We start from the raw sequence: 23,621 nt of genomic DNA, 5'->3' as shown, positions 1-23,621 counted from the left end.
TGGCGGGGGTCTGCGGGGGGACATTGGGGCCTGAGGACGGTTTGTTGTCATATATTTAACCCTTCCCTAACATTTCTCTGGGGCTGCAGTGATCCCGCGTCAGGCTCGTGTTCTGGATTAAAAGTTTTTCTATTCTAGAATATATATTCTGCGACCGATCAGTCTTTAAGAATCACCTTGGATTTCGGATATTTTGCTCTTTGACCTTTCTTTCTAATTCGCTGCCTTGATGACTCCCCTCAGCAATCTCGTACATGGTACTTGAATATATTACATATCCCTTTTAACCTCTTAAAGGGATTGTTAGCAGGACCCCGCGTATTAGCCCAGCCCCTCAGATACATAGGGTAGGGTCATCTGAATCAAGCCGTGTTTGCCCCTTGCAAATCGGAGCCTCCATTGCTGAGATATCAGTATTTTAGCAATATGCAAATGAGTTGTTTGGAGCAATGGCCGCCCCCTGTGCACTGACTAATACGGTGACATCTTGGGGAAAGCGCCGTCTGATTCAGGGGACCCCGGCCGATCTACCTGTGGGCCAACACTTAAAGGGAGTGTAACCCCACCAATCTCTTCTACCCCCTTCTGGGTGTTGTAGGGAACAATCTGAGCCTTCCCGGGTGGGGCTTGTAGATTTGGCTGCAGCTCTTTGTTACCCCCCTTGCTTTTCTCTTTGGTACGACCCTCCAGTTTCGGGGCAGTAAGGGAAGGTACTATAGTATAAGGATATAGGGGGATTCAGGGATTTTGTATCTGTATATTTCTGTAATTCTACTTGTCTGTATATGACGGAAACCTAATAAAGGATTTATGAAACAAAACGGTCTCTGCGCCTGTTCACACTGTGTCTGTGACCATGAGAAGCGTTCCTGTCTGATGAGATCTATTACTACGCATCTTCCGCCTGTTCTATCCATTTATAAGACATTTGTGGAGAAGTTACCGAACATGTCACTATCATCTGTATACTGAGGTTTTATACACAGAGACCTGTATACCTCCAGACCGCACCTATAGAGGCCCTATAGACCCACAGCCAGTTCCTGCAGCCACCACTAGGGGGAGCTCTGTGCATTAAGCCCCGCCCCCTGGATAAGTCTATACAGCGCGTGTCACCAAGGGGTTAATCACCACGACAGTATACGGCAGCTCTGTATCCGGTATATCTATGAATAAGGCCCCACCTTCTGTACATGATGCCGGGACATTATATAATCCGCGGAGAAAACCAAATAAACAAGACGCGAAATTATCAGGAAAACCTCCGCTAAAGCCAATCTAAATATTTCCCAAGGAGGTTTCTCCACTTGTATCGGGTTACAGGACCAGCGACATACAGAGCTGGTATATACTCTGTATACTGCCCTATATGGGGCTATTCTCCTATAGAGACCTGCAGCACATGGACATATAGGGCAGGAGTTTGTAGCGTCGAGGCCGCCTGTCCCCCTATGGTATATACTCTGTATACTGCCCTATATGGGGCTATTCTCCTATAGAGACCTGCAGCACATGGTCATATAGGACAGGAGTTTGTAGCATCGAGGCCGCCTGTCCCCCTATGGTATATACTGCTCTATATGGGGCTATTCTCCTATAGAGACCTGCAGCACATGGACATATAGGACAGGAGTTTGTAGTATTCAGGCCGCCTGTCCCCCTATGGTATATACTCTGTATACTGCTCTATATGGGGCTATTCTCCTATAGAGACCTGCAGCACATGGCCATATAGGGCAGGAGTTTGTAGTATTGAGGCTGCCTGTCCCCCTATGGTATATACTCTGTATACTGCCCTATATGGGGCTATTCTTCTATAGAGACCTGCAGCACATGGCCATATAGGGCAGGAGTTTGTAGTATTGAGGCCGCCTGTCCCCCTATGGTATATACTCTGTATACTGCTCTATATGGGGCTATTCTCCTATAGAGACCCGCAGCACATGGCCATATAGCGCAGGAGTTTGTAGCGTCGAGGCCGCCTGTCCCCCTATGGTATATACTCTGTATACTGCTCTATATGGGGCTATTCTCCTATAGAGACCTGCAGCACATGGACATATAGGGCAGGAGTTTGTAGTATTGAGGCCGCCTGTCCCCCTATGGTATATACTCTGTATACTGCTCTATATGGGGCTATTCTCCTATAGAGACCTGCAGCACATGGACATATAGGGCAGGAGTTTGTAGCGTCGAGGCCGCCTGTCCCCCTATGGTATATACTCTGTATACTGCTCTATATGGGGCTATTCTCCTATAGAGACCTGCAGCACATGGACATATAGGGCAGGAGTTTGTAGTATTGAGGCCGCCTGTCCCCCTATGGTATATACTCTGTATACTGCTCTATATGGGGCTATTCTCCTATAGAGACCTGCAGCACATGGTCATATAGGACAGGAGTTTTTAGTATTCAGGCCGCCTGTCCCCCTATGGTATATACTCTGTATACTGCTCTATATGGGCTATTCTCCTATAGAGACCCGCAGCACATGGCCATATAGCGCAGGAGTTTGTAGCGTTGAGGCCGCCTATTCCCATATGACAGTAGTAATAATAATACCGTATAGCCATCATGTTATACATATGTATACAGCGCGAGGTCTATAAGAACCATTGTGGGGTATTTTGTATATTCCCGCTCTAGAAACTTAAAGGGAAGATTTTCTAAGACAAAAATACCTGAATATTTCATTAGGGTGCGGGGCCCCGTGTATCACAGCGCTCCTCCGACAGACCAGCACAAGGCAGAGGCGATGCCAGTGTGACCCCGGCCCATGTACTGAACTCCAAGGTAATTCTCCCAAACCCCAAGCACAGCTCAGCCTAAACTGATAGGAAGGGAAATCTGCAGGGGAAGCTTTAGTATCGGGGGCGCCATCATTACACACCAAGAGCCCCATCTGTCAGCAGACCATAAGAGGATCGCAGGATGACAACAGTGTGATCCCTCCTGTTACCCTGCTCTATGTTATGGTCACTCCCGGGACCACCCGAAATAATGGATCACTAGAGATTGGGATTGAGCCGATCCTGAAATTTCAGGATCGTTTCTAAAATCCGATTTTCGATCATTTTGCAGCCGATCCCGATCGTGAAATTTGCTCGATCGCCGATCGGGATCCGATCACTCAACCCCATTAATGATATATACATACAATAGGGTTGTGCCGATCTTGAGATAACCTCCGACCTCGATCCCACTGGAAAAGATCAGGATCAGAATTCCGATCGCGATGGTGAAATTTACTTGATTGCCGAATTGCCGAATCCTCTTGGATTCCTGGGGCTCCAAATATAAATAATAACACAACATATGAAAGACGTCTTCAGACCCTGCGAGCCCCTTATGGCCGTGAGTTCTCGGTCCTGAGGTCTATAAGGTCATAGAATACTAAACAAACGACACAAGCGTCTCGTGGCCGGTGTGTTGGTAGTCATCCAGGCCCTGTGGTTAGACGTTATGTGACGGGGCGGAGATCAGGCCGGGTATAAAGGGCACAGAACCTGCCGCCCATCACAGTGCGGAGCCATCATGATCCTGATCCTCGGGCTGTTGGTGCTGGGCACAGGAGCGGCCGCAGGTAACCTCTCTCTATAGGGGAAGACATTATGGGATGGCTCCTTATACATTCCTAGGTCTTAGTTTTGGATTTTCTCAATGTTTTTGGCTTCTCTTGTCTCTTCTCAGAACTTCAGTGCACGGTGATACCCGGGAACCTGAAGCAGGTGGACGCCGGCAATGGGGAGGTCTATGGGGTCAATGATAATGACGACATCTTCAAGTGGGAAGGAAATGACTGGAAGCAGATCCCTGGCAAGCTGATCCACGTGACGGTCGGGGCGGCCGGGGTCTGGGGAGTCAATAAGGAAAATGTGATCCATAAACTGCAAGACAACACCTGGATGCCTGTAACAGGTAAGAGGACGCCTTGTGTGTTGCACCATATTTTAGCTGGGGTGACTACAGTCAATGAGATCCCCTCCCCCATATGATATTCAGGCTGGTATAGGAAGCTGAGATACGGGGGGCTGTTTGCTAGGGTCTTCACATTGACCTGCCTATCCTGTACTGACTATGACATGGAGGGATCATCACTCCTTGTATAACAAGCTCTGCTTGGCGTGTTCTGACATTACACGCATTGAGTTTATTGACATGTGTAATGCTGTATTCCCCCTGTGGTGGCGCTGCAGGGAAATGTAACAGGCTACAGCTGTGTCCTACTGTACCGCACCGTGCAGCAGCTGCAGGAATCAGTGAGTCATATAATCTCAGTCTGTACTGTGTCCTACTGTATCGCACCGTGCAGCAGCTGCAGGGATCAGAGTCATATAATCTCAGTCTGTACTGTGTCCTACTGTACCGCACCGTGCAGCAGCTGCAGGAATCAGTGAGTCATATAATCTCAGTCTGTACTGTGTCCAACTGTATTACACCGTGCAGCAGCTGCAGGGATCAGTGGTCATATAATCTCAGTCTGTACTGTGTCCTACTGTACCGCACCGTGCAGCAGCTGCAGGGATCAGAGTCATATAATCTCAGTCTGTACTGTGTCCTACTGTATCGCACCGTGCAGCAGCTGCAGGGATCAGAGTAATATAATCCAGTCTGTACTGTGTCCTACTGTACCGCACCGTGCAGCAGCTGCAGGGATCAGTGAGTCATATAATCTCAGTCTGTACTGTGTCCTACTGTACCGCACCGTGCAGCAGCTGCAGGGATCAGAGTCATATAATCTCAGTCTGTACTGTGTCCTACTGTACCGCACCGTGCAGCAGCTGCAGGAATCAGTGAGTCATATAATCTCGGTCTGTACTGTGTCCTACTGTACCGCACCGTGCAGCAGCTGCAGGGATCAGAGTAATATAATCCAGTCTGTACTGTGTCCTACTGTATCGCACCGTGCAGCAGCTGCAGGAATCAGTGAGTCATATAATCTCAGTCTGTACTGTGTCCTACTGTACCGCACCGTGCAGCAGCTGCAGGGATCAGAGTCATATAATCTCAGTCTGTACTGTGTCCTACTGTACCGCACCGTGCAGCAGCTGCAGGAATCAGTGAGTCATATAATCTCGGTCTGTACTGTGTCCTACTGTACCGCACCGTGCAGCAGCTGCAGGGATCAGAGTAATATAATCCAGTCTGTACTGTGTCCTACTGTATCGCACCGTGCAGCAGCTGCAGGGATCAGAGTAATATAATCCAGTCTGTACTGTGTCCTACTGTACCGCACCGTGCAGCAGCTGCAGGGATCAGTGGTCATATAATCTCAGTCTGTACTGTGTCCTACTGTACCGCACCGTGCAGCAGCTGCAGGGATCAGAGTCATATAATCTCAGTCTGTACTGTGTCCTACTGTATCGCACCGTGCAGCAGCTGCAGGGATCAGAGTAATATAATCCAGTCTGTACTGTGTCCTACTGTACCGCACCGTGCAGCAGCTGCAGGGATCAGTGGTCATATAATCTCAGTCTGTACTGTGTCCTACTGTACCGCACCGTGCAGCAGCTGCAGGAATCAGTGAGTCATATAATCTCAGTCTGTACTGTGTTCTACTGTATCGCACCGTGCAGCAGCTGCAGGGATCAGTGGTCATATAATCTCAGTCTGTACTGTGTCCTACTGTACCGCACCGTGCAGCAGCTGCAGGAATCAGTGAGTCATATAATCTCAGTCTGTACTGTGTTCTACTGTACCGCACCGTGCAGCAGCTGCAGGGATCAGTGGTCATATAATCTCAGTCTGTACTGTGTCCTACTGTACCGCACCGTGCAGCAGCTGCAGGAATCAGTGAGTCATATAATCTCAGTCTGTACTGTGTTCTACTGTATCGCACCGTGCAGCAGCTGCAGGGATCAGTGGTCATATAATCTCAGTCTGTACTGTGTCCTACTGTACCGCACCGTGCAGCAGCTGCAGGGATCAGTGGTCATATAATCTCAGTCTGTACTGTGTCCTACTGTATCGCACCGTGCACCAACTGGGTTTGGTGCAAAAAATGCAGCAAAATCTGCAGCAAAAAGCCGCAATGTGGGGCCTGAGCCTAAAAGCTTTCCTATCTACCAAAGGCAGCACATGGGTAAAACTTATATGTTACAGCTCGGCCATTTTCGGATACGAGGAGACCTGAACGGGTTAATGTTTAGTTTTGTGTTATTTGTATTCTAGGAAAATGGCGACTGTCTACAAGGAGCCGTTCTGGTATTTGTAGTACTTACTGCTGAACACACAAGAGCCGCTAAGTTTACTTTCCAGTAATCCTCCTCTTTACAGTATAGGGGATTAGCGGGGGAGGGGTCGCCGTTACGGGACATTAGAGGGGATTAGCCGGGGAGGGGTTGCGAGTCTGTGACATTGTGTACATAGAGGGAGGGAGAGGCGATAACATTCTCAGGGCTACCTGCAGGATTCCTGGTGTGATCTGGGGGGGGGGGGGGAGTCGGCTGCAGCTCCTCAGCGACGATCAAACACTCCATAGTCGGCCGCTTTTTTTTTAGGGCTATTGAATCATTTATTTGAATCACTTTCGCGTCTGTTTTTGTCGATTCGCACGGCTTTAGTTTTACGTCATTTTATTTCTGCACATTTTTTTCTATCTTTTTTTAATATCTGGGAGAATATAAACAAATCAGGAAAGAAGCGCCTCGTATCTTCCATATTTCCCATATTTTTCCCTTACCTGGGGCTAATACATTAGGGTAAGACACTACAGTCTTACCCTATCTCAGGAACGGAACGTCCAAGAGAGTTGAGTCCCAGTCTAAAACCTTCCCGGACATCTGATCTATCTATGTGCCAAATTTGGTGAGGATCGGTCCAGTCATTTGGTCACGCATAAAGAACAGACAGACAGAAACTTTTATGTATATAAGAGATGTAGGTGAGCTGATGCTTTGTTACATTGTATGTGATGCTGCTGCATTGTCTGTTCCAGTGACTGAATTTCTCCTGCAATGTTAATGGTCTCCACTAGATGACGCTGCAGCTCCTTAGACTATAAGCAGTGGGCAGGCCGTGTGTGACCGACACCTCATAGATTGCCTATGCCTTCAATTTGCCGGGACAGTCCCAAATTTTTGAAAAACAATCCCAGAAATTTCAGGCATGAGGCATGGACCAGCCTAAAAGTTTGCAGATCTTGATGACCAATTTCTAGGATATGAGATTAGTGGGGTCTGACACCCAGCACCCGCATCAATCAGCTATTGCCAACACCTGATCATGGGCGGCGGGCACCACCATGTTGTTCCAGATCACTGTCATCCAAAAAGGCAAACGGTCTCCATGATCCTATAGTAGCTTCCCAGGCCGGGCATTACTATACTTATACAGTATAGTATATAGAGAACTTCCTACTGGATCAGATCCTCCAGGGATCAAGTCTCCAAGGGGGCCGAAAAAAATAAAAATACAAAAAAAATTTCAAAAATAAAAAAGGGAATTGTCTTAATTTTATTGGGAAATAAAAATAAACCAAGTCAGGCATCAGTGGAAGATGAGGTCACTGGGGTGGGTGAGGCTTCTTGGGCAGGTGAGGCCTCCTGATTGGGTAAGGCCTCCTGATCAGGGCAAGTGAGGCTTCATGGGCAGGTGAGGCCCCTGGGGTTAGTGAGGTCTTTTGGAGGGGTGAGGCCCCCAGGGTGGGTGAGGCTTCTTGGTCGGGTGAGGCCTCCTGATCAGGTGAGACCTCCGAGGTGCATGAGGTCTTCTGGATGGGTGAGGCTCCTGGGGTAGGTGAGGCTTCTTGGGCAGGTGAGGCCTCCTGATCGGGTAAGGCCTCCTGATCGGGGCAGGTGAGACATCTTGGGCAGGTGAGGCCTCCTGATTGGGTAAGGCCTCCTGATCGGGGCAGGTGAGACATCTTGGGCAGGTGAGGCCTCCTGATTGGGTAAGGCCTCCTGATCGGGGCAGGTGAGGATTCTTGGGCAGGTGAGGCCCCCCGGGGTGCGTGAGGACTTCTGGACGGGTGAGGCCTCCATGCGACGGAAATCGCCTCAACTATAAACAGATACAATGATCACTTATATTGACTACCAAGCCTGGAAAAGGACCATCTGCTAATTTTTAACAACATCTCACTTTACTGCACAGTCAATGCTGAAAAACAAAAAAAAACAAAAAATCAGAACTTGTTATGTAATGTCGCGACTCTGACGTACAATTTGTACTGTAAAAATGAACCCTCAGAAAAATAAAATAAAGTCACGGCTGTTACAAGGCGGGAACTTAAAATCATCCAAAAATGACAGAAAAAGAAAAATGGCTGCGCCAGGAAGGGGTTAAAGTGAATTTCGTCAGTAAACGGGTAGTGGTGACCAAAAACGGTTCCGACCCGGCCCTAGATCAATAAGAGGAGACACAATGTTCTAAATATGATTACACCCCTCCCCCTTAGCTCGCACCTCTCCTGCCCCGGCTGTGCACATTGTATATACATATACGTTCACCACTAGAGGGAGTTATTTGGGGTAGATGTTTTTGACCTTTGCCTTTGTTGCCGCAGGTTATCTGAAGCAGATCGACGCCGGTGGCGATAAATTCCTGTCTGGAGCGAATGGAGCGGATGCGATTTTCTGTCTGAACCAGGATCAAACAATCTCCAGATCTGCCGCCTTGTCCTATACCCATATAGATGGGAGCCTGAAGTATTACAGCTGTGGCCTCTATGGCTGCTGGGGTGCAAATTACATGAATAACGTATTCTACCGCCATGACGTGAAGCCCAATGCCTGTCTGGGAAGTCGGTGGCAGCACGCAGAAGGCAGTCTGGTCATGGTGGAGGTCGCTGCTGATGGATCCGTCTACGGCATAGACCCCGAGGGAGACGTGTATAAGAGGTAAAGGATTTGGGGACCTTGTATATAGATATAACACATACACAGGACATATATACGGGCACAGCAGAGTCCTATAGGGTCCTGAGGTTCACAGTCCACCCCTGTATCGGTACGCTGCCATTGTAGACTGATTGTCCGTGTCCTCTCCGTTTCAGAGAAGGGATCTCGGCCACCAATCCTATCGGAACCTCCTGGACCAAGTTGGATTTCTGCGGCACTTTCCGCCATGTCTCTTCTGACCAGGGGAACCTGTGGATGATCACGAAGACCGGAGACATCTACAAATGTAAAGTCAATGGCTCCGCAGTCCCGACCCTGTGATGGCGTCTTATGAAGACCGAACCGACTCGCAGCAATGAATGTGGGATCTTTATGGTTCAGGCAAAATGAAATCATTTCAGGGCAAAAATGTATCAAAGAATTATAATAAATCGCCGTCCTCCATCTTGTGTAGTGTCCGTCATGTGATACAAACCATCAGCAGATCGTTATTATAGCTCAGCAATATTCTAGGGCAGGCGCAGGCTACATGAATAAAAATAAATCCAAACTGTCCTGAGATCGAGGCCGTCTGGATACGGAGGGGAGAGCTCGAATACCCAGAAGGCCTCACGGTTCAGAAGTTTCCTCCTCCCTGCAAAGGTCTCCGGGCCTGATCAATGGCAAAGAATGGAGATGAAGTTCCATCCCCTTGGGGGTGCACAATACAATGTCCGGAGGCCTCAGATACATTACTGGTGATGTTATTGACCACTAAGTTGTGACCACACTTTATAGGACAAAGCAGTGGTGGTGGTGGGAATGCCATATTGGCTGCGTCTAGTGGTCGCCGGCCCCGCGGGGGAAGTGATCAGGACTAACAGAGCTCTAACTCTACCTGCACGTATTGGAACTTCAGGCCACCACCTTTAACGTCAAGGGATTTAATTCCTCTGAAAAGCGACAACATGTCACGTGACTCCTGAGGAATCTTAAGACTAACATACTTTTCCTTCAGGAAACCCATTTTAAAAAGAAGCGGGTGCCCAAATTACCAAGTGGTTCCCTAGCACTAGCAGCTCCTCGTCCTCGAGAGGCGTCTCCATAGCATTGCATCTGCAAGAGATGAACTTCACATTCATATGATGCTGAACCAATCACCATAGGCTTTTCATTGGTAGAGTACAAGTTAACGTTTTCAGTCCACTGACCTTCATCAGACTCTACATAGAACATAAATAAAGCCACAGTGTAAAAAATCGGTGTAAACAAATATGCAGGTGACAAAAATGCATCCGTATTAACATATTTACATAATTACAAACATATACAGAAAAGCCATGTGCATAGTGGTTACTATGAGAATGGTAATAACAGGGATGAGGTTTAGAACCAGGAGACTCCAGGTGAGAAGAGCTGTGGAATGGAAAAAGGTAAATCGGACAATGTGAATTGAGAGCTAAACCCTAGACAGTGCAAAACAGGAAAATAAACAAGAAAAATTAAGAAAAATGTTTCACAAGCAGAAAAATAAAAATGGAAATAAAGAATAATGATAAAAAAAATAATGAAAAAATTAAAAATAAGAATAAAAAGTGAAAAAATGAAAATAAATTGGTAAAATCAAATGAAAAAATGAAAAGTGGAACTAGAAAAGGATTGCATCACTCTTTCCCCTTTAAGTTGAGAGCAGAATGTTGTGACGCTGAGGGCACAGTCCTTTTCCTTAAAGGTGAAGTAGAATCTGCTACTTTTACACTTGCCCCAAACTCTCATCAGGTCACGTGGCTCCTGTCTAGATTAGAGGAGCTGAGATCCTTCATGGAAGGGCATATACTACTGGGTAGAGACTTCCACTTGGTGATGAACCCCTTCTGGACTTGCCCACGTTGAGGTCGCCAGTCTCCCAGACTGCACGAAGGAAGCTATATCTCCCACTACAGGCCCTTCAAGTTGTGGACACTTGGCGCCACTTAAACCCCCAAGGGAAAGACTTCACGTATTTCTCCTTACCACATGGCTCTTACCATAGCCAAGACAACTGGTTTCTCTCATCCTCCCTACTCCCTAAGACCCAGGTAGGCAATATAACCTTCTCCGATCTCTCTCTTTTTTTTTAAGTTGAACCCACGGTCCGCTCCCCCCTTCCCCACCGTCGTGTGGGAATCCCAAAAGCATACCTAAGGGGTTATACTCAGAATTAAAAAGGAGATCGATGCGCTGCTAAGTAGTATATCTGCCCACAAGATGTGGAGAGCTGAGCCAACCCTGACAGAGCTCACCCATCTAAGGGAATCCCTGAAATCATTCCTGAACGCCAAAGCGGCCAGAACACACTTGTCTACAAACATAACATGTATTCCCACTGTAATGAGGGGGGCAGGTGGATGTTGGGAGGGTAGGGACAACGCTCACAGAATGTTACAGGCCATACACCATGCCCATAAATTACGCACCTCCCTGGTCCTTGCAGGCATTGATGCCAAGAAGGCCTTCATCAGAGTCAGTTGGGTATTCATGAAAGACACCCTCTTGAAATTTGATTTCCCCATAGGGTATGTCGAGGCCATACTAACTCTATATGGGATAATGGGATAATGGGATGTTGTCGCAGCCTCTCAGCATCACCATTGGAACGAGGCAGGGATGTCCGCTATCTCCCTCCTTGTTCATTTTGGTGGTCGAGACGCTGTTGCAGAATGTGCGTCAGGACAAAGGGGCCTGGGGTTCGCAAGTGGGTTCTGCGACATTACAAGCCACAGCATTGGCGGATGACTTGCTATTTTTGATAAGGAACCCCAAGGAGGGCCTGCTCTCTAAGTGTTATGGTTCTGTGTATATAGATTTAAAAATAATATTTTTAAACGACAGACCCGCTAGTCTGCAAGGCACTGCAGCGAGGTCCACAGGCCCAGATGGGCGGCTGTAAGGTCTGAACAGTGTGCTACCAGTTAAACTGCACTGGCAGACATGTGGCGCGGTACACAATGTGAACAAGCTGCAACAACACCCTGCCAGTTAACTTCACTGGACAGGTGCACAGTACAACTGAAACAGCAAGGCTGCCAAGGGTTAACCTTCACCCCAGGTCAGCAACAAAACATGTTCCTGCAACAGCCAGGAGCTACAAAGTGAGGAGACAGTTAAATGGGCTACAGATTCCCACTGGCAGGGCCAAGGAATTCTACCTAGATCCCTAGAGACTGCTCCTACCATTAACTGGAACTTGGCCCTAACCTCCTGACCTAAAGTACTTAGTCAAAGTGTGAGCGGGTGGGCATTGGCTCACACCATATAAAGGCTAGTCCATGGTGGCCATGATGTCACCGATCATGCTCAGTATGGGCAAAACAGGACTTATGATAAGCAAAGGCTATATTGTAGAGGGCTCCCCCGATGACACAAGGCAGCGTCTCCACTCACATCAGACAAGTATAATAGCAAGCACTGATGCACAAATGATAAAACTTAACTTTTAATGTGACACCCCAAAAATATGTCAACAGGAGTCGTTTCCATAAATAAAAATGTGGCCAGGTCTACATACCACCATACAACACACTTGTAATCCCCCGGGTAACAGATAATGGGAAAAGACGGCACGAGACCAGAACAGACAAAAACGGCAAGTAAATGGTTAAATCTTACCAGTCCTATGGTCATGGAAATCAGCTGGAGAGAGGAGTAGCCCTCGTGATGAGAGGGTTAATGTTGTCCCTATTAAACCCTCTTCACAATGTCCCTCTATTGCCCAATAACTCCCGTCCTAACAAGGGCAGTCCCAATCTGTCCCTGGTAAAAAATGTCCCTTATACAGTCCCTACGCTGCGTTTCAGGGTGCATTAACCCCCATCAGATCAGGGGACTGACTCATACCCAAACACATGGGAGGTGAAAGTGCCTAAGCACAGTGGTGCACGGCAAACCAATAAACCGGGATCACAAAAGGATGGTCAAGCATTTCCTTTCCTTGCTAGACATTAAGTGGCTAACAAAATGGGACTTAGTCTCTGAGCGGCTCCAAAATGTCTGAGCATGCTCAGTAGGTCGAAAGCTGGACTTACCCTCGGCCTCGGGTAGTGAGGTGTCTGGAGTGTAAGAGTTACATTGACCCGCAGGTGGCGCTGTGCACTGAGAGAGAACCCTGCAGGACCCAATCCTAACACTGAGCAACCGGAGGTCTTTGGTCTTCTTTCAAACTCCAAAGTAAAGTATAGCAAGTCTGAGCTCCTTAGCGTAACCCTGCCTCATTCACAACTGGACGCTCTTACATCCCTCTCCTCCTTTTCCTGGACCTATCGAATATTTAGGCGTCTCGATAACCTCTCACTTGTGTAACCTATACCAAGCCAATTATACACCTTGAGTGACTATGACGTCCCGCTGCTGTCCTGGATAAGACGCATCAACTTACTCAAATCTTAGATTCTACCCAAACCTCTGTACACAATGCAGATGGTTCCCATTTGGTGACGCACTGTCTTCTTTACAGAAATACGCCAAGTGTTCTCCCAATTTGTTTGGAAACGCAGACGACCTAGACTTGCCCATTCACTCTTGGTCCGTGAGAAACGTCTGGCTGGGATGGGACTACCTGACATTCATGCTTACTTGAATAGGTGGCTAGTACTAGTCCAGTTGTCCATGAACCACCAGCTTTCTCCGAACCCTGCATGGCCATGCTTTCCTAAGAGACCTTTGGCTGCCGCACACTACTAGATCACGTGACAAGATAGCGAACCCGATTCTAGTAGCACCACCTAAAGTTTGGAGCCTCTTAGGTCCCTCACTAGTTCCTTTCACTTATTGAGTTGGTGGTTTCGGCACGCGCATAAGTTGTCACTATCTAATGTTTGCTGGCGTTGCCTCGGGGCAGTGGGCTCTCACATTTGGTGGCATTGCCCTATTTTGACCCCCTTCTGGTCTATGGTCCAGTCTGTCATACCGGCCATCTTGGGAGCGTCTTTCACGTTGACTCTTTCACACATTGCTCTCGGTCTACCTGACCCATACCTCGGCCCTCAGGTTGCAACCGTTTCCTCCTACCAAACCGTTCAGTAAAGTGAGGAGTTATTCTCAGGGTCAACTCAGGGACGGAGATTTTTTTTTTATTATAGGGGGTGTTTTGTTATTGTAATATGTTAGTCATGTGACCTAGGAGTCCAGTGGGTGGTCCTGCCCCCTGACTGATGGCTATCTCTGTCATTGGGTGACATGTTCCATGTGATGGGGTCTCTTTGTAGTTGTGTCCAGGGACTTTGTAGTTGGTGCCCCATAAACATCTTATTGTTACTGAGATTGCCCCCAGTCCCCAGCACTAGTCATGGCAGGTGGTGAAGAGCAGAAGTAGAAGAGTGCCGTAGCATGTACCCACCAAAGATCTGGCTATAATATGAGGAGGGGGATTGAGACGGATCTGGAGCTCCTGGACATAATGTTCATGGTCCCTTTGTGATCCCTGTAGCTATAACACACGTGGCCCAGGGTCACATAATCCCATAAATCAGTCATTCTCCCTGTGAGCCCCTTATGGCCGGTGGTCCTTGGGCAGTGTCCCGAGGTCCATATAGTCCTAGAATACTACACTACATACGTCATGCTCGGCCGAGCAGGAGAATTTCTAGTATTTCTAGTTTCTGCCTATTATTATTCCTTATCCATGTGACGGGGCGGAGATCAGGCCGGGTATAAAGGGCACAGAACCTGCCGCCCATCACAGTGCGGAGCCATCATGATCCTGATCCTCGGGCTGTTGGTGCTGGGCACAGGAGCTGCCGCAGGTAACCTCTCTCTATAGGGGAAGACATTATGGGATGGCTCCTTATACAGTCCTAGGTCTTAGTTTTGGATTTTCTCAATGTTTTTGGCCTCTCCTGTCCCTTCTCAGAACTTCAGTGCACGGTGATCCCCGGGAACCTGAAGCAGGTGGACGCCGGCAATGGGGAGGTCTATGGGGTCAATTTTAATGACGACATCTTCAAGTGGGAAGGAAATGACTGGAAGCAGATCCCTGGCAAGCTGATCCACGTGACGGTCGGGGCGGCCGGGGTCTGGGGAGTCAACAAGGAGAACATCATCTTTAAATTACAGGGCAACACCTGGATGTCTGTATCAGGTAAGAGGACGCCTCGCAGGTCTGGTGCACCAGATTGCACACATGGTCGATTGTAACATGTTAGCTGATCGCCGGGGTCTCAGTTGCTTTATGTGTTATCACCAGCCTGTATAGATCAGGGAACCTCCAAGAAGGGGATTATCCAAATATTTGATAAGAGTGAGAAGAGGTGCGGGACATTCCTGTATCTCACCCTTAGGCCACCTCTGATGGGTCTTCTGTAGCCGCAGGTGACTTATTGTCTATAAGGAGCGGTTCTGGGGTTTGTAGTGTTTACTCAGTAGATTCCTTAGAGCCAGTTCTGCAGAATTTACAGGAGCAGTTCAGTTTACTTTTCTGTAATCCATATTGTTTGACCACATGAGATTAGCGGAGCTGTGGGTCGACATTACGTGTCTGAGATTGTGTATTTAGAGGGAGGGAGGAATAGACAATACCAATCTCAGGTTGGTTTCCTTCTGTTACATGTAGAGGTGGAGGGGTCATTAATCTTATTGTTTGTATTATATTGGGTGGGTAGGGAACGGGGGCAGGGGTTACGTGTCAGTCCCTGATACCGGCACCTTACAAACGATATTGGCAGGTTTGTTTTGTAGATGATATTTCAGGTCTGTTTCCTAATGTGTTGTATTGTGCTCTGCACTGACTACATGTAACCTGCACTGACTACATGTAACCTGCAGTGTTAATGATTTCCACTAGATGGCGCTCCACCATCTTAGACTATAAACAGTAGCCAGTTGGTGTATGACAAGCATCACATGGGCGCCCATATTTGTCCATTGTCATGAATTTGCCCAGGCCTAAAAAGTTACAAAGTTACTAGCTAGTATGATTGAAAGATATATGTTCATCAAATTCAACTGGGGGATGGGAAACATGTTACAGATATTGATGACCTATAATTAGGGTATGACCTAGCACCCCCACTGATCAGCTGTGCCCAACCTCCACTTTAACCAACACAGATAACTGAACTGGACACATGACTTTATTCTTGGTCTAGTGGTTGGGCCGGGTTACTTTCTGTATAGATTTAAGCACCTGGAGACAGGCAGAGCAGCCAATGAGGATAGGTCATCAGTATGGAAATTGCCTGGGACCTGAAAAACCCCTTTAAATATCCCTTTATGCAAGGTGTTACCAGTGTACATATAAGTGTCCAGGAAGACGTGAAGTCTAAGAGAGACAGCGATACTTAGAGATGTAGTAGAAAAGAGAGAGGTGATCGTCAGTAATACTGTAGTAAGAATGCATTCACACACACACACATATATACATATATATATATATATATATATATATATATATATATATATATATATATATCACTTGCATGCGTTTCAGTTTTTTGTCCTTCAAATCATCCCAACTGAGACCAAAGGTAATGCAGAAATCATTTGTCATCAGGTTTTTTCATGAAACCCTCCATTGTCGTTAGTATTTACCCAGCTAATACTGGGTCTAGTGAAACAGCAGCGCTCCTGTAGGGTCATTTTCTATTACAACAGGTAAAATCGATAGGTATGAATGTAGATATGTATTTTCTTGATACATTTTTATTGTATTGCCCAATAATATTAATCCTGCAGTATATACTGCCACCAGGGGTACCAGGAAAAGCCGGGTAATGGCTAGTACCCAACCATCTAACGTGATGGCTGAGCACTAACAAAACTGTGAGCCTTCCCATCCAATGCTAGGCTGCATCTGCTTGGAGAATGTAGCTGGTGATGAAAAACAATTCTTTTTAATGAAGTGGGTTCCTCCCTATTCTTCATCACCAGACAGATACAACTGTATAGCATTACTAGGGTGAGAAATTTTTTTTTTGCCCTTTCACTGTGCCAGTGCCCTGACATTGCGTCAGATAGTCTGGTACTGGAAGATACCTGACTCTTTCCAACACCCCAGATGGCAGAAGGAACCAGGGTAATAATAATGGGTTAGTGTTACCCTTTATACACCTTAATTCCACCTGAGCAAAGGAAAAGGACACTTCCAGATGGCCTTACCCACAGAGGGAGCTGTAGCCTCGTACTAGGGGAGATGATTTAGATATTGGGCCCCCTTTAACGCTGTGAAGTCCCTATTTTATTCTAATAATGACCTTTGATTTTGTCGCTATAGGTCGCCTGAAGCAGATCGACGCCGGTGGCGATAAATTCCTGTCTGGAGCGAATGGAGCGGATGCGATTTTCTGTCTGAACCAGGATCAAACACTTTCTGGATCTGCTGCCTTGGCCTATACCCATATAGATGGGAGCCTGAAGTATTACAGCTGTGGTCTCTATGGGTGCTGGGGTGCAAATTACCTGAATAACATATACTACCGCCATGACGTGAGAGCCAATGCCTGCCTGGGAAGTCGGTGGCAGCAGATAGAGGGCAGTCTGGTCATGGTGGAGGTCGCTGCTGATGGATCTGTCTATGGCGTGAACTCCGAGGGAAATGTGTATAAAAGGTAAAAGCTTTGGAGATTATTGAAGAATTTTTTAATTATTAGTTATCCACCTTGACACCTGGTAGAATCAGAGCTGTTTCGGGGGAGGGGTGGAAAAATAATAAACACTCATATCCCTCTCCTCTCCCGGGGTCTCTTGTGGCAGCTCTAGTTCCTTCCCAGTCCTCTACTGACCTCTTAGAGATTTATGACTGACGTCAGTGGCCTCGGGGACTACTTAGGCTTGTGATTGAGCCTCATTGATCACGTGGGACATGCTGATGTCTTTGGGTTAGGGTAAGAGGTTTAGGATTAGGGGTTAGGGTTAGGATTTAGGATGGGGTTAGGATTATTGGTTTAAGGTGAGCACTAAGGATAGGGAATAAGGTTAGGATCCTTGAGGCCATGATGTCACCTGGGAGGTCAGAAGAGGACTGACGATACCTGTGAAGGAGCACTGGACACCACAAGGGAGCCCAGGAGAGGTGAGTATCAGTGTTTATGATGTTCCTGCCCCTTCCCCTCCCCGGGCCTCCACTTATTATATTATATTATATTATATTATATTATATTATAATAGTACTTTCGGTTCAGACCGAACATGCTCAGTCCGAAACTAACCTGGCGAACCTCCCAAATATTTGAGAATGGAATCTCTCAAGGTCTCTAATTTTGCCCCAGTTATTGCCCTGTATCGGTATAGAGTCCTGAGATTCACAGTCCACCCCTGTATTGGTACGCCGCCATTGTAGACTGACTGTCTGTGTCCTCTCCATTTCAGAGAAGGGATCTCGGCCACCAATCCTATCGGAACCTCCTGGACCAGGTTGGATTTCTGCGGCACTTTCCGGCACGTATCTTATGACCAGGGGAACCTGTGGCTGATCACCAACAATGGAGACATCTACAAATGTAAAGTCAACGGCTCCGCAGTCCCAACCCTGTGATGGCGTCTTATGAAGTCAGAACTGACTTGTAACGTTTTATGTCACAAAACACTTTGGTTAGAGGCAAATAAAAAAACTATGAAAAATATAATAAAAAATAATGAAAGCTGAAATCCTCCAATTCCTGTAATTTCCTTCCCGATTGTGTCTTCTTATCAGCGGATCTTTATGTAACATCCCCAATAATCTAGTGCGGGGGAGGGGGGAGCTGGTGCTTCTGGTGCTCCAACTACTGCTTGTACAGACGGAGGTAAGTGGAGTCACCAATGAGGACTTGTCATCTCCTTCCATCATGTGCCAGCTAATTCAGTCCCATTATATCCTACCCCTGCCAGTGGCGCCACCACCACACCTACAGATAGCACCAGCCTGGTCATTGCCAAATATGTCCCCCTTATCTATAGTATAGCGGCCAAGTCTCCTAGAAGAGGGAAAAGAAGGCCACCCTTAACTTCAGGCAAAATAACGTCAAACAAAATCCTGCTCGTCTGAGCACTAACAAACCAGAAAATACTAACTGTACATGGGGCTTCACTCCAGCCACACGATTCAAGAAAAATAAACAATACCGTATAACAAGGCTCTCAGTGTCAGGACAGACCCCGGCGCCTCCTCTACTCCCGGGATCTGCCCTGAAGTGCCGGCTCTGCAGCCTTTTATGGCCCAGTAAGGAGCCTATGACCCACACCTGGGGCTGAGACCTACTCCAGACCCGCCCTGGACCGCACACAAGTCAGAAATCTGGGGGAAATATAGCAGGACTCCAACCCTCTGCCTGTCACCTCCTCACATATCCCTTTGCTTGGACCTGTAGTGGTGGACACTTTTGAACCCCATACAATGGGTCCTGGATAGGGCACCGGCATGAACTTAAAGTTTTGCAGGGTCAGAGACCTCCTGGTGACTCCGGGGTTCCTCTCCTTAGTGCAGCACATCCATATTAGAGGGGATTGATCGGTGACCGGCTTATAGTGTCGGCCAGGAGGTTGTACCTTAGGGATTCCTGGGCCCACGTATTGGCTGAGCTCTCCCTCTTAGGTAGGTGACTTGTTGCTCTTCACCCCCCACCATTTGGGACAGCACTGCACCTAACCCTACATCAGAGGGGTCAGTCTTTCGGGTGGAATACACAGAAGTTGGCAGGGGTATAAGTTTTCAGGAGCTCACACATCTCTTTCATTACCTTGGTCAGTCGGGATCTCCTTGGGTAGACCTGTCCGAGAAAAGATATAAAAGAGCTCCTTGACAATTAACTTGGCCGAAGTATCAGGGGCCCGGCCTCAGGGTATCGTGTAGTATAATCTACCACCACTAGTATATACTGAGGACCCCCAGCAGACTTTACTACAGGACCTACCAGGTCCATGGCCACTCTTTCATAGGGACCTCTATAATGGGTAGGGGTACCAAAGGCCTCCTAAAGTGTGACCCAGGGGCGGTTAGAACACAAGAAGAAGAAGAAGAAGACAGCACCGAGCGGATCCTCGTGTATTACCACTGGTATAAGCAATAAGTGAAAGACCAATGGCTTCTCACCTGGCAGGGTTGCGAGTGTTGCGAGTGTTGCGAGGGTCACTGCAAATGTGAGTGTGCGAGGCAGCCACTGGGACACTTCACTGGGACATCAGGAACATGTCATGGAGTGGACCAGCTTCCTTGAAGGAATCGGCAAAAGAACAGCGCTCACCCAGAATGATTGGAACGTCTATTATTAGCACATCGCGTTTCGGGCTATCAAAGGCCCTTTATCAAGTGCAAATTCTCATTAAAAATAAAGAATAAAATACAACACAACCACATGCAACAACAGTATTAATAGGATACAATAATAGTTGCAACACAAACTATTGGCTGATAGCACCCCCTGGAGGGAATGGGAGGAACTAAGTCAGAAACCCATAGTCCCAAGCTTTATTGTGTAACGTCCTCTATGGTCTCATTCAGGCCTTTAGGAGTTAAGCCATCGAATTTGTAGATCCAATAGATCGCCCTCTATCTGAGTGTATCAAACCTGCCATGGGTGTGTGGCGGTATAATGCAGATTGGAGTAATATTATATTAGATTATATTATTATACTATACATTGTACTGTATATCCTACTAATATTATACATGTGACAGTTTGGATGTTTGTTCCTCAATCACATAAACCACTGAGCGGATTTGGATGAGACCTGTCCCATAGATACTCTGTAACCTGGAGTAACACATCGGCTACTTTGTATCCCGGTAAATGACATGGCTTCACTACTGTTCTGGATTTATGGTCATGTACTATATTACATGTCCTATAGATACTCTGTAACCTGGAGTAACACATCGGCTACTTTGTATCCCGGTAAATGACATGGCTTCACTACTGTTCTGGATTTATGGTCACATACTATATTACATGTCCCATAGATACTCTGTAACCTGGAGTAACACATCGGCTACTTTGTATCCCGGTAAATGACATGGCTTCACTACTGTTCTGGATTTATGGTCACATACTATATTACATGTCCCATAGATACTCTGTAACCTGGAGTAACACATCGGCTACTTTGTATCCCGGTAAATGACATGGCTTCACTACTGTTCTGGATTTATGGTCACATACTATATTACGCTGCTCCTGCAGCCGCTTATCTCAGGTCTGTTATCTCTCTATGTAACACTCAGCTAACCCTCAGTCCATTGTGTACAAGCATCTGCATATTATCTGATCTGCTCCAGGCAGTGCTGACACTGATGTTTGGGAGAACATTCATAAACTGGAATGACAGTGAGTGGTGATGGAGGGTACCAGTGCACGGACGGGGTCTCTGACGAATTCTGTAACGTGATCCAGTCTGTGCTGTAAGATGACATCACACCCCAAGCCCAGGACAGTAAACAGCGTCAGTGCAGAGTATCAGGAGGAGTTTGCACTGCGTTGGGTTACAGCCAGACATTGGGCTATAGGTGACCCTTGACCTCCAGCAACACTCCCAAAGGCTACAATGGTGCATAGTAAGATGGTGTTACAGGCTGGGGTGTAGGTCTGTCCTCAGCGATGGGTCTCATGGATCACATATGTATATACAGTGGCTAATGGTCCCTACATGGGGCTAGCAGTAGAGATTTATAGGCGTACTGTGCTGTATATGGTGTTCTCATAGTGTAGTAAGATGTGAGCGCCATACTGCGCCATACTGTGCCCACATACAGCCACACCCTGCCTGGATCTGTACAGAGACCTCCAGAGAAATCTGCGGCACTGACTTCAGAGTTTGGATCCTGGATGTCGATCCATCAGATTCTCGTATATTACGCTGGGCCTCCTCCCGGCGCCATCTCCTCAGTACTATATGGGGTGAAGGTATTATATAGCGTGCAGGGGCGGAGTATTCGCTGTGTACATAGTCCGGCGCCATCACCGGGACCTCAGACGTTCTGTTATTATTGTAAGTTGTAACAATTCTCTCCTTTCTCAGAAGGTAAAACACATGGACAGAGAAACATTGTAGCGGTTTGTGCCGCACCTCAAACATTCCTCCCCGCACGGTATTACCCCCCGACCCCCCGACAGAGACGCACATTCCTTAGTAAGATCCTCAGGAGACTCCGGACCAGAGCGAGTGTCACTGTCACAAGGAGATGATGGAGACGCCGCACTATTAATGGGGGTACATGGGGGGTTATTAATAAGGGGCACTATTTATGGGGGTACACGGGGAAGGTATTAATTTATAGATGCATGTGGGGGTGTTATTCATTTGGGGGGGTTATTATCCATTGTATAATTGGGGGTAGCATTAGAATGGGGGTCGGTGCCTGGGAAAGTGAGGAGCCAAAGATGTCTGTGCTGCAAACTGTACAGAGACTGGAAGACGTGGCCATGGTGGTCTGGAGGGAAGAAACAGGGAATAGAGATGTGAGCGATTAGTCAGTACATGTGACTGCCCTGTATTCCCCTAAATGGTCTGTAGAGCTGCTATATATAGAACTGCTATATACCACATACGGTCCCATATAGTGATAATATCAGTATACCTAAGTTGCCACTTGCACATGTTTTGACCCGCACTGAACCCACAGCTACACCTCTGCAATACACTGGACGCCTCTGCAATGCACTGAACATGTAATTACCACTCAGCTCTGTAACATACAAAGCTGCACCTGCGCCATTACTTACACGCTGCACTGCAGCTGCAGTCAGAAGAAGGAGGATGCGCGGGGGCTTTTCATGGGTAAGTATAATAGTATATGTGGGGAGTGTACTGAGGAGCATATAATACTGTGTGTGGGGGGGGAGCAACTGAGGAGCATATACTACTGTGTGTGTGTGTGGGTATACTGAGGAGCATATACTACTGTGTGTGTGTGTGGGTATACTGAGGAGCATATACTACTGTGTGTGGGGGGGTGTACTGAGGAGCATATGATACTGTATGTGGGGGCAGCACCGCACCTCCCATGAGGCAACCTGAAGCGACCGCTTCAGGCGGCGCTATGCCAGGGCCCTGGGGAGGGCAGCATTTTTGCTGACCTAAGCTAGTCCAGGACAAGCTGTCCTGGACTGGCTTAGGGTCACCGTCACTGAGCGGTGGATTGGGGAGGCCGCTGGAGCAGCGCTGCTGCCTGCACTCTGCCTGCTAAAGACGCTCGCTCCGCTCGGCCCCGCCCCCTACGCACGGCCCCACCCCTTCCGCTTGACCCCGCAGCTTTCTAACATCTGCCTCAGGCGGCAGAAACCCATGGTTCACCCCTGTGTGGGGGGTGTACTGAGGAGCATATAATACTGTGTGTGGGGGTGTACTGAGGAGCATATAATACTGTGTGGGGGAGTGTACTGAGGAGCATATAATACTGTGTGTGTGGGTATACTGAGGAGCATATAATACTGTGTGTGTGGGGTGTACTGAGGAGCATATAATACTGTGTGGGGGAGTGTACTGAGGAGCATATAATACTGTGTGTGGGGGTGTACTGAGGAGCATATAATACTGTGTGGGGGAGTGTACTGAGGAGCATATAATACTGTGTGTGTGTGGGTATGCTGAGGAGCATATAATACTGTGTGTGTGGGGGGTGTACTGAGGAGCATATAATACTGTGTGTGGGGTGTACTGAGGAGCAAATAATACTGTGTGGGGGAGTGTACTGAGGAGCATATAATACTGTGTGGGGGAGTGTACTGAGGAGCATATAATACTGTGTGTCGGGGGTGTACTGAGGAGCATATAATACTGTGTGTGTGTGGTGTACTGAGGAGCATATAATACTGTGTGTGGAGTGTACTGAGGAGCATATAATACTGTGTGGGGGA

At 47.5% G+C, this 23,621-nt stretch overlaps 2 protein-coding genes across 2 annotated transcripts; both read left to right on the top strand.

Annotated features, from left to right (window-relative positions):
• Positions 1-3,487: 3,487 nt before the first annotated feature.
• Positions 3,488-9,162, top strand: LOC142209915 (fish-egg lectin-like). The gene is made up of 4 exons (XM_075278954.1): positions 3,488-3,584; positions 3,692-3,919; positions 8,508-8,841; positions 8,997-9,162. Exons 1-4 carry the CDS (start codon positions 3,536-3,538, stop codon positions 9,160-9,162), a joined length of 777 nt encoding a protein of 258 aa, XP_075135055.1. The 5' UTR covers positions 3,488-3,535.
• Positions 9,163-14,503: 5,341 nt separating this feature from the next.
• Positions 14,504-18,383, top strand: LOC142209914 (fish-egg lectin-like). The gene is made up of 4 exons (XM_075278953.1): positions 14,504-14,600; positions 14,708-14,935; positions 17,066-17,399; positions 18,160-18,383. Exons 1-4 carry the CDS (start codon positions 14,552-14,554, stop codon positions 18,323-18,325), a joined length of 777 nt encoding a protein of 258 aa, XP_075135054.1. The 5' UTR covers positions 14,504-14,551; the 3' UTR covers positions 18,326-18,383.
• Positions 18,384-23,621: the final 5,238 nt, after the last annotated feature.

This window comes from Leptodactylus fuscus, chromosome 6, assembly GCF_031893055.1.
Source record: "Leptodactylus fuscus isolate aLepFus1 chromosome 6, aLepFus1.hap2, whole genome shotgun sequence".
Classification (NCBI taxonomy): Eukaryota; Metazoa; Chordata; class Amphibia; order Anura; family Leptodactylidae; genus Leptodactylus; species Leptodactylus fuscus.
The sequence above is the reverse complement of the archived record's forward strand: the minus strand, read 5'-3'. Positions and strand labels throughout refer to the sequence as shown.

Coding starts and splice junctions, on each gene's coding strand:
- LOC142209915 (XM_075278954.1), top strand. CDS start 3,536: ATGATCCTGATCCTCGGGCTGTTGGTGCTGGGCACAGGAGCGGCCGCA. Junction 3,920..8,507: donor CACCTGGATGCCTGTAACAG/GTAAGAGGACGC, acceptor TTGTTGCCGCAG/GTTATCTGAAGCAGATCGAC. Junction 8,842..8,996: donor GAGGGAGACGTGTATAAGAG/GTAAAGGATTTG, acceptor TCTCCGTTTCAG/AGAAGGGATCTCGGCCACCA.
- LOC142209914 (XM_075278953.1), top strand. CDS start 14,552: ATGATCCTGATCCTCGGGCTGTTGGTGCTGGGCACAGGAGCTGCCGCA. Junction 14,601..14,707: donor GGGCACAGGAGCTGCCGCAG/GTAACCTCTCTC, acceptor GTCCCTTCTCAG/AACTTCAGTGCACGGTGATC. Junction 14,936..17,065: donor CACCTGGATGTCTGTATCAG/GTAAGAGGACGC, acceptor TTGTCGCTATAG/GTCGCCTGAAGCAGATCGAC.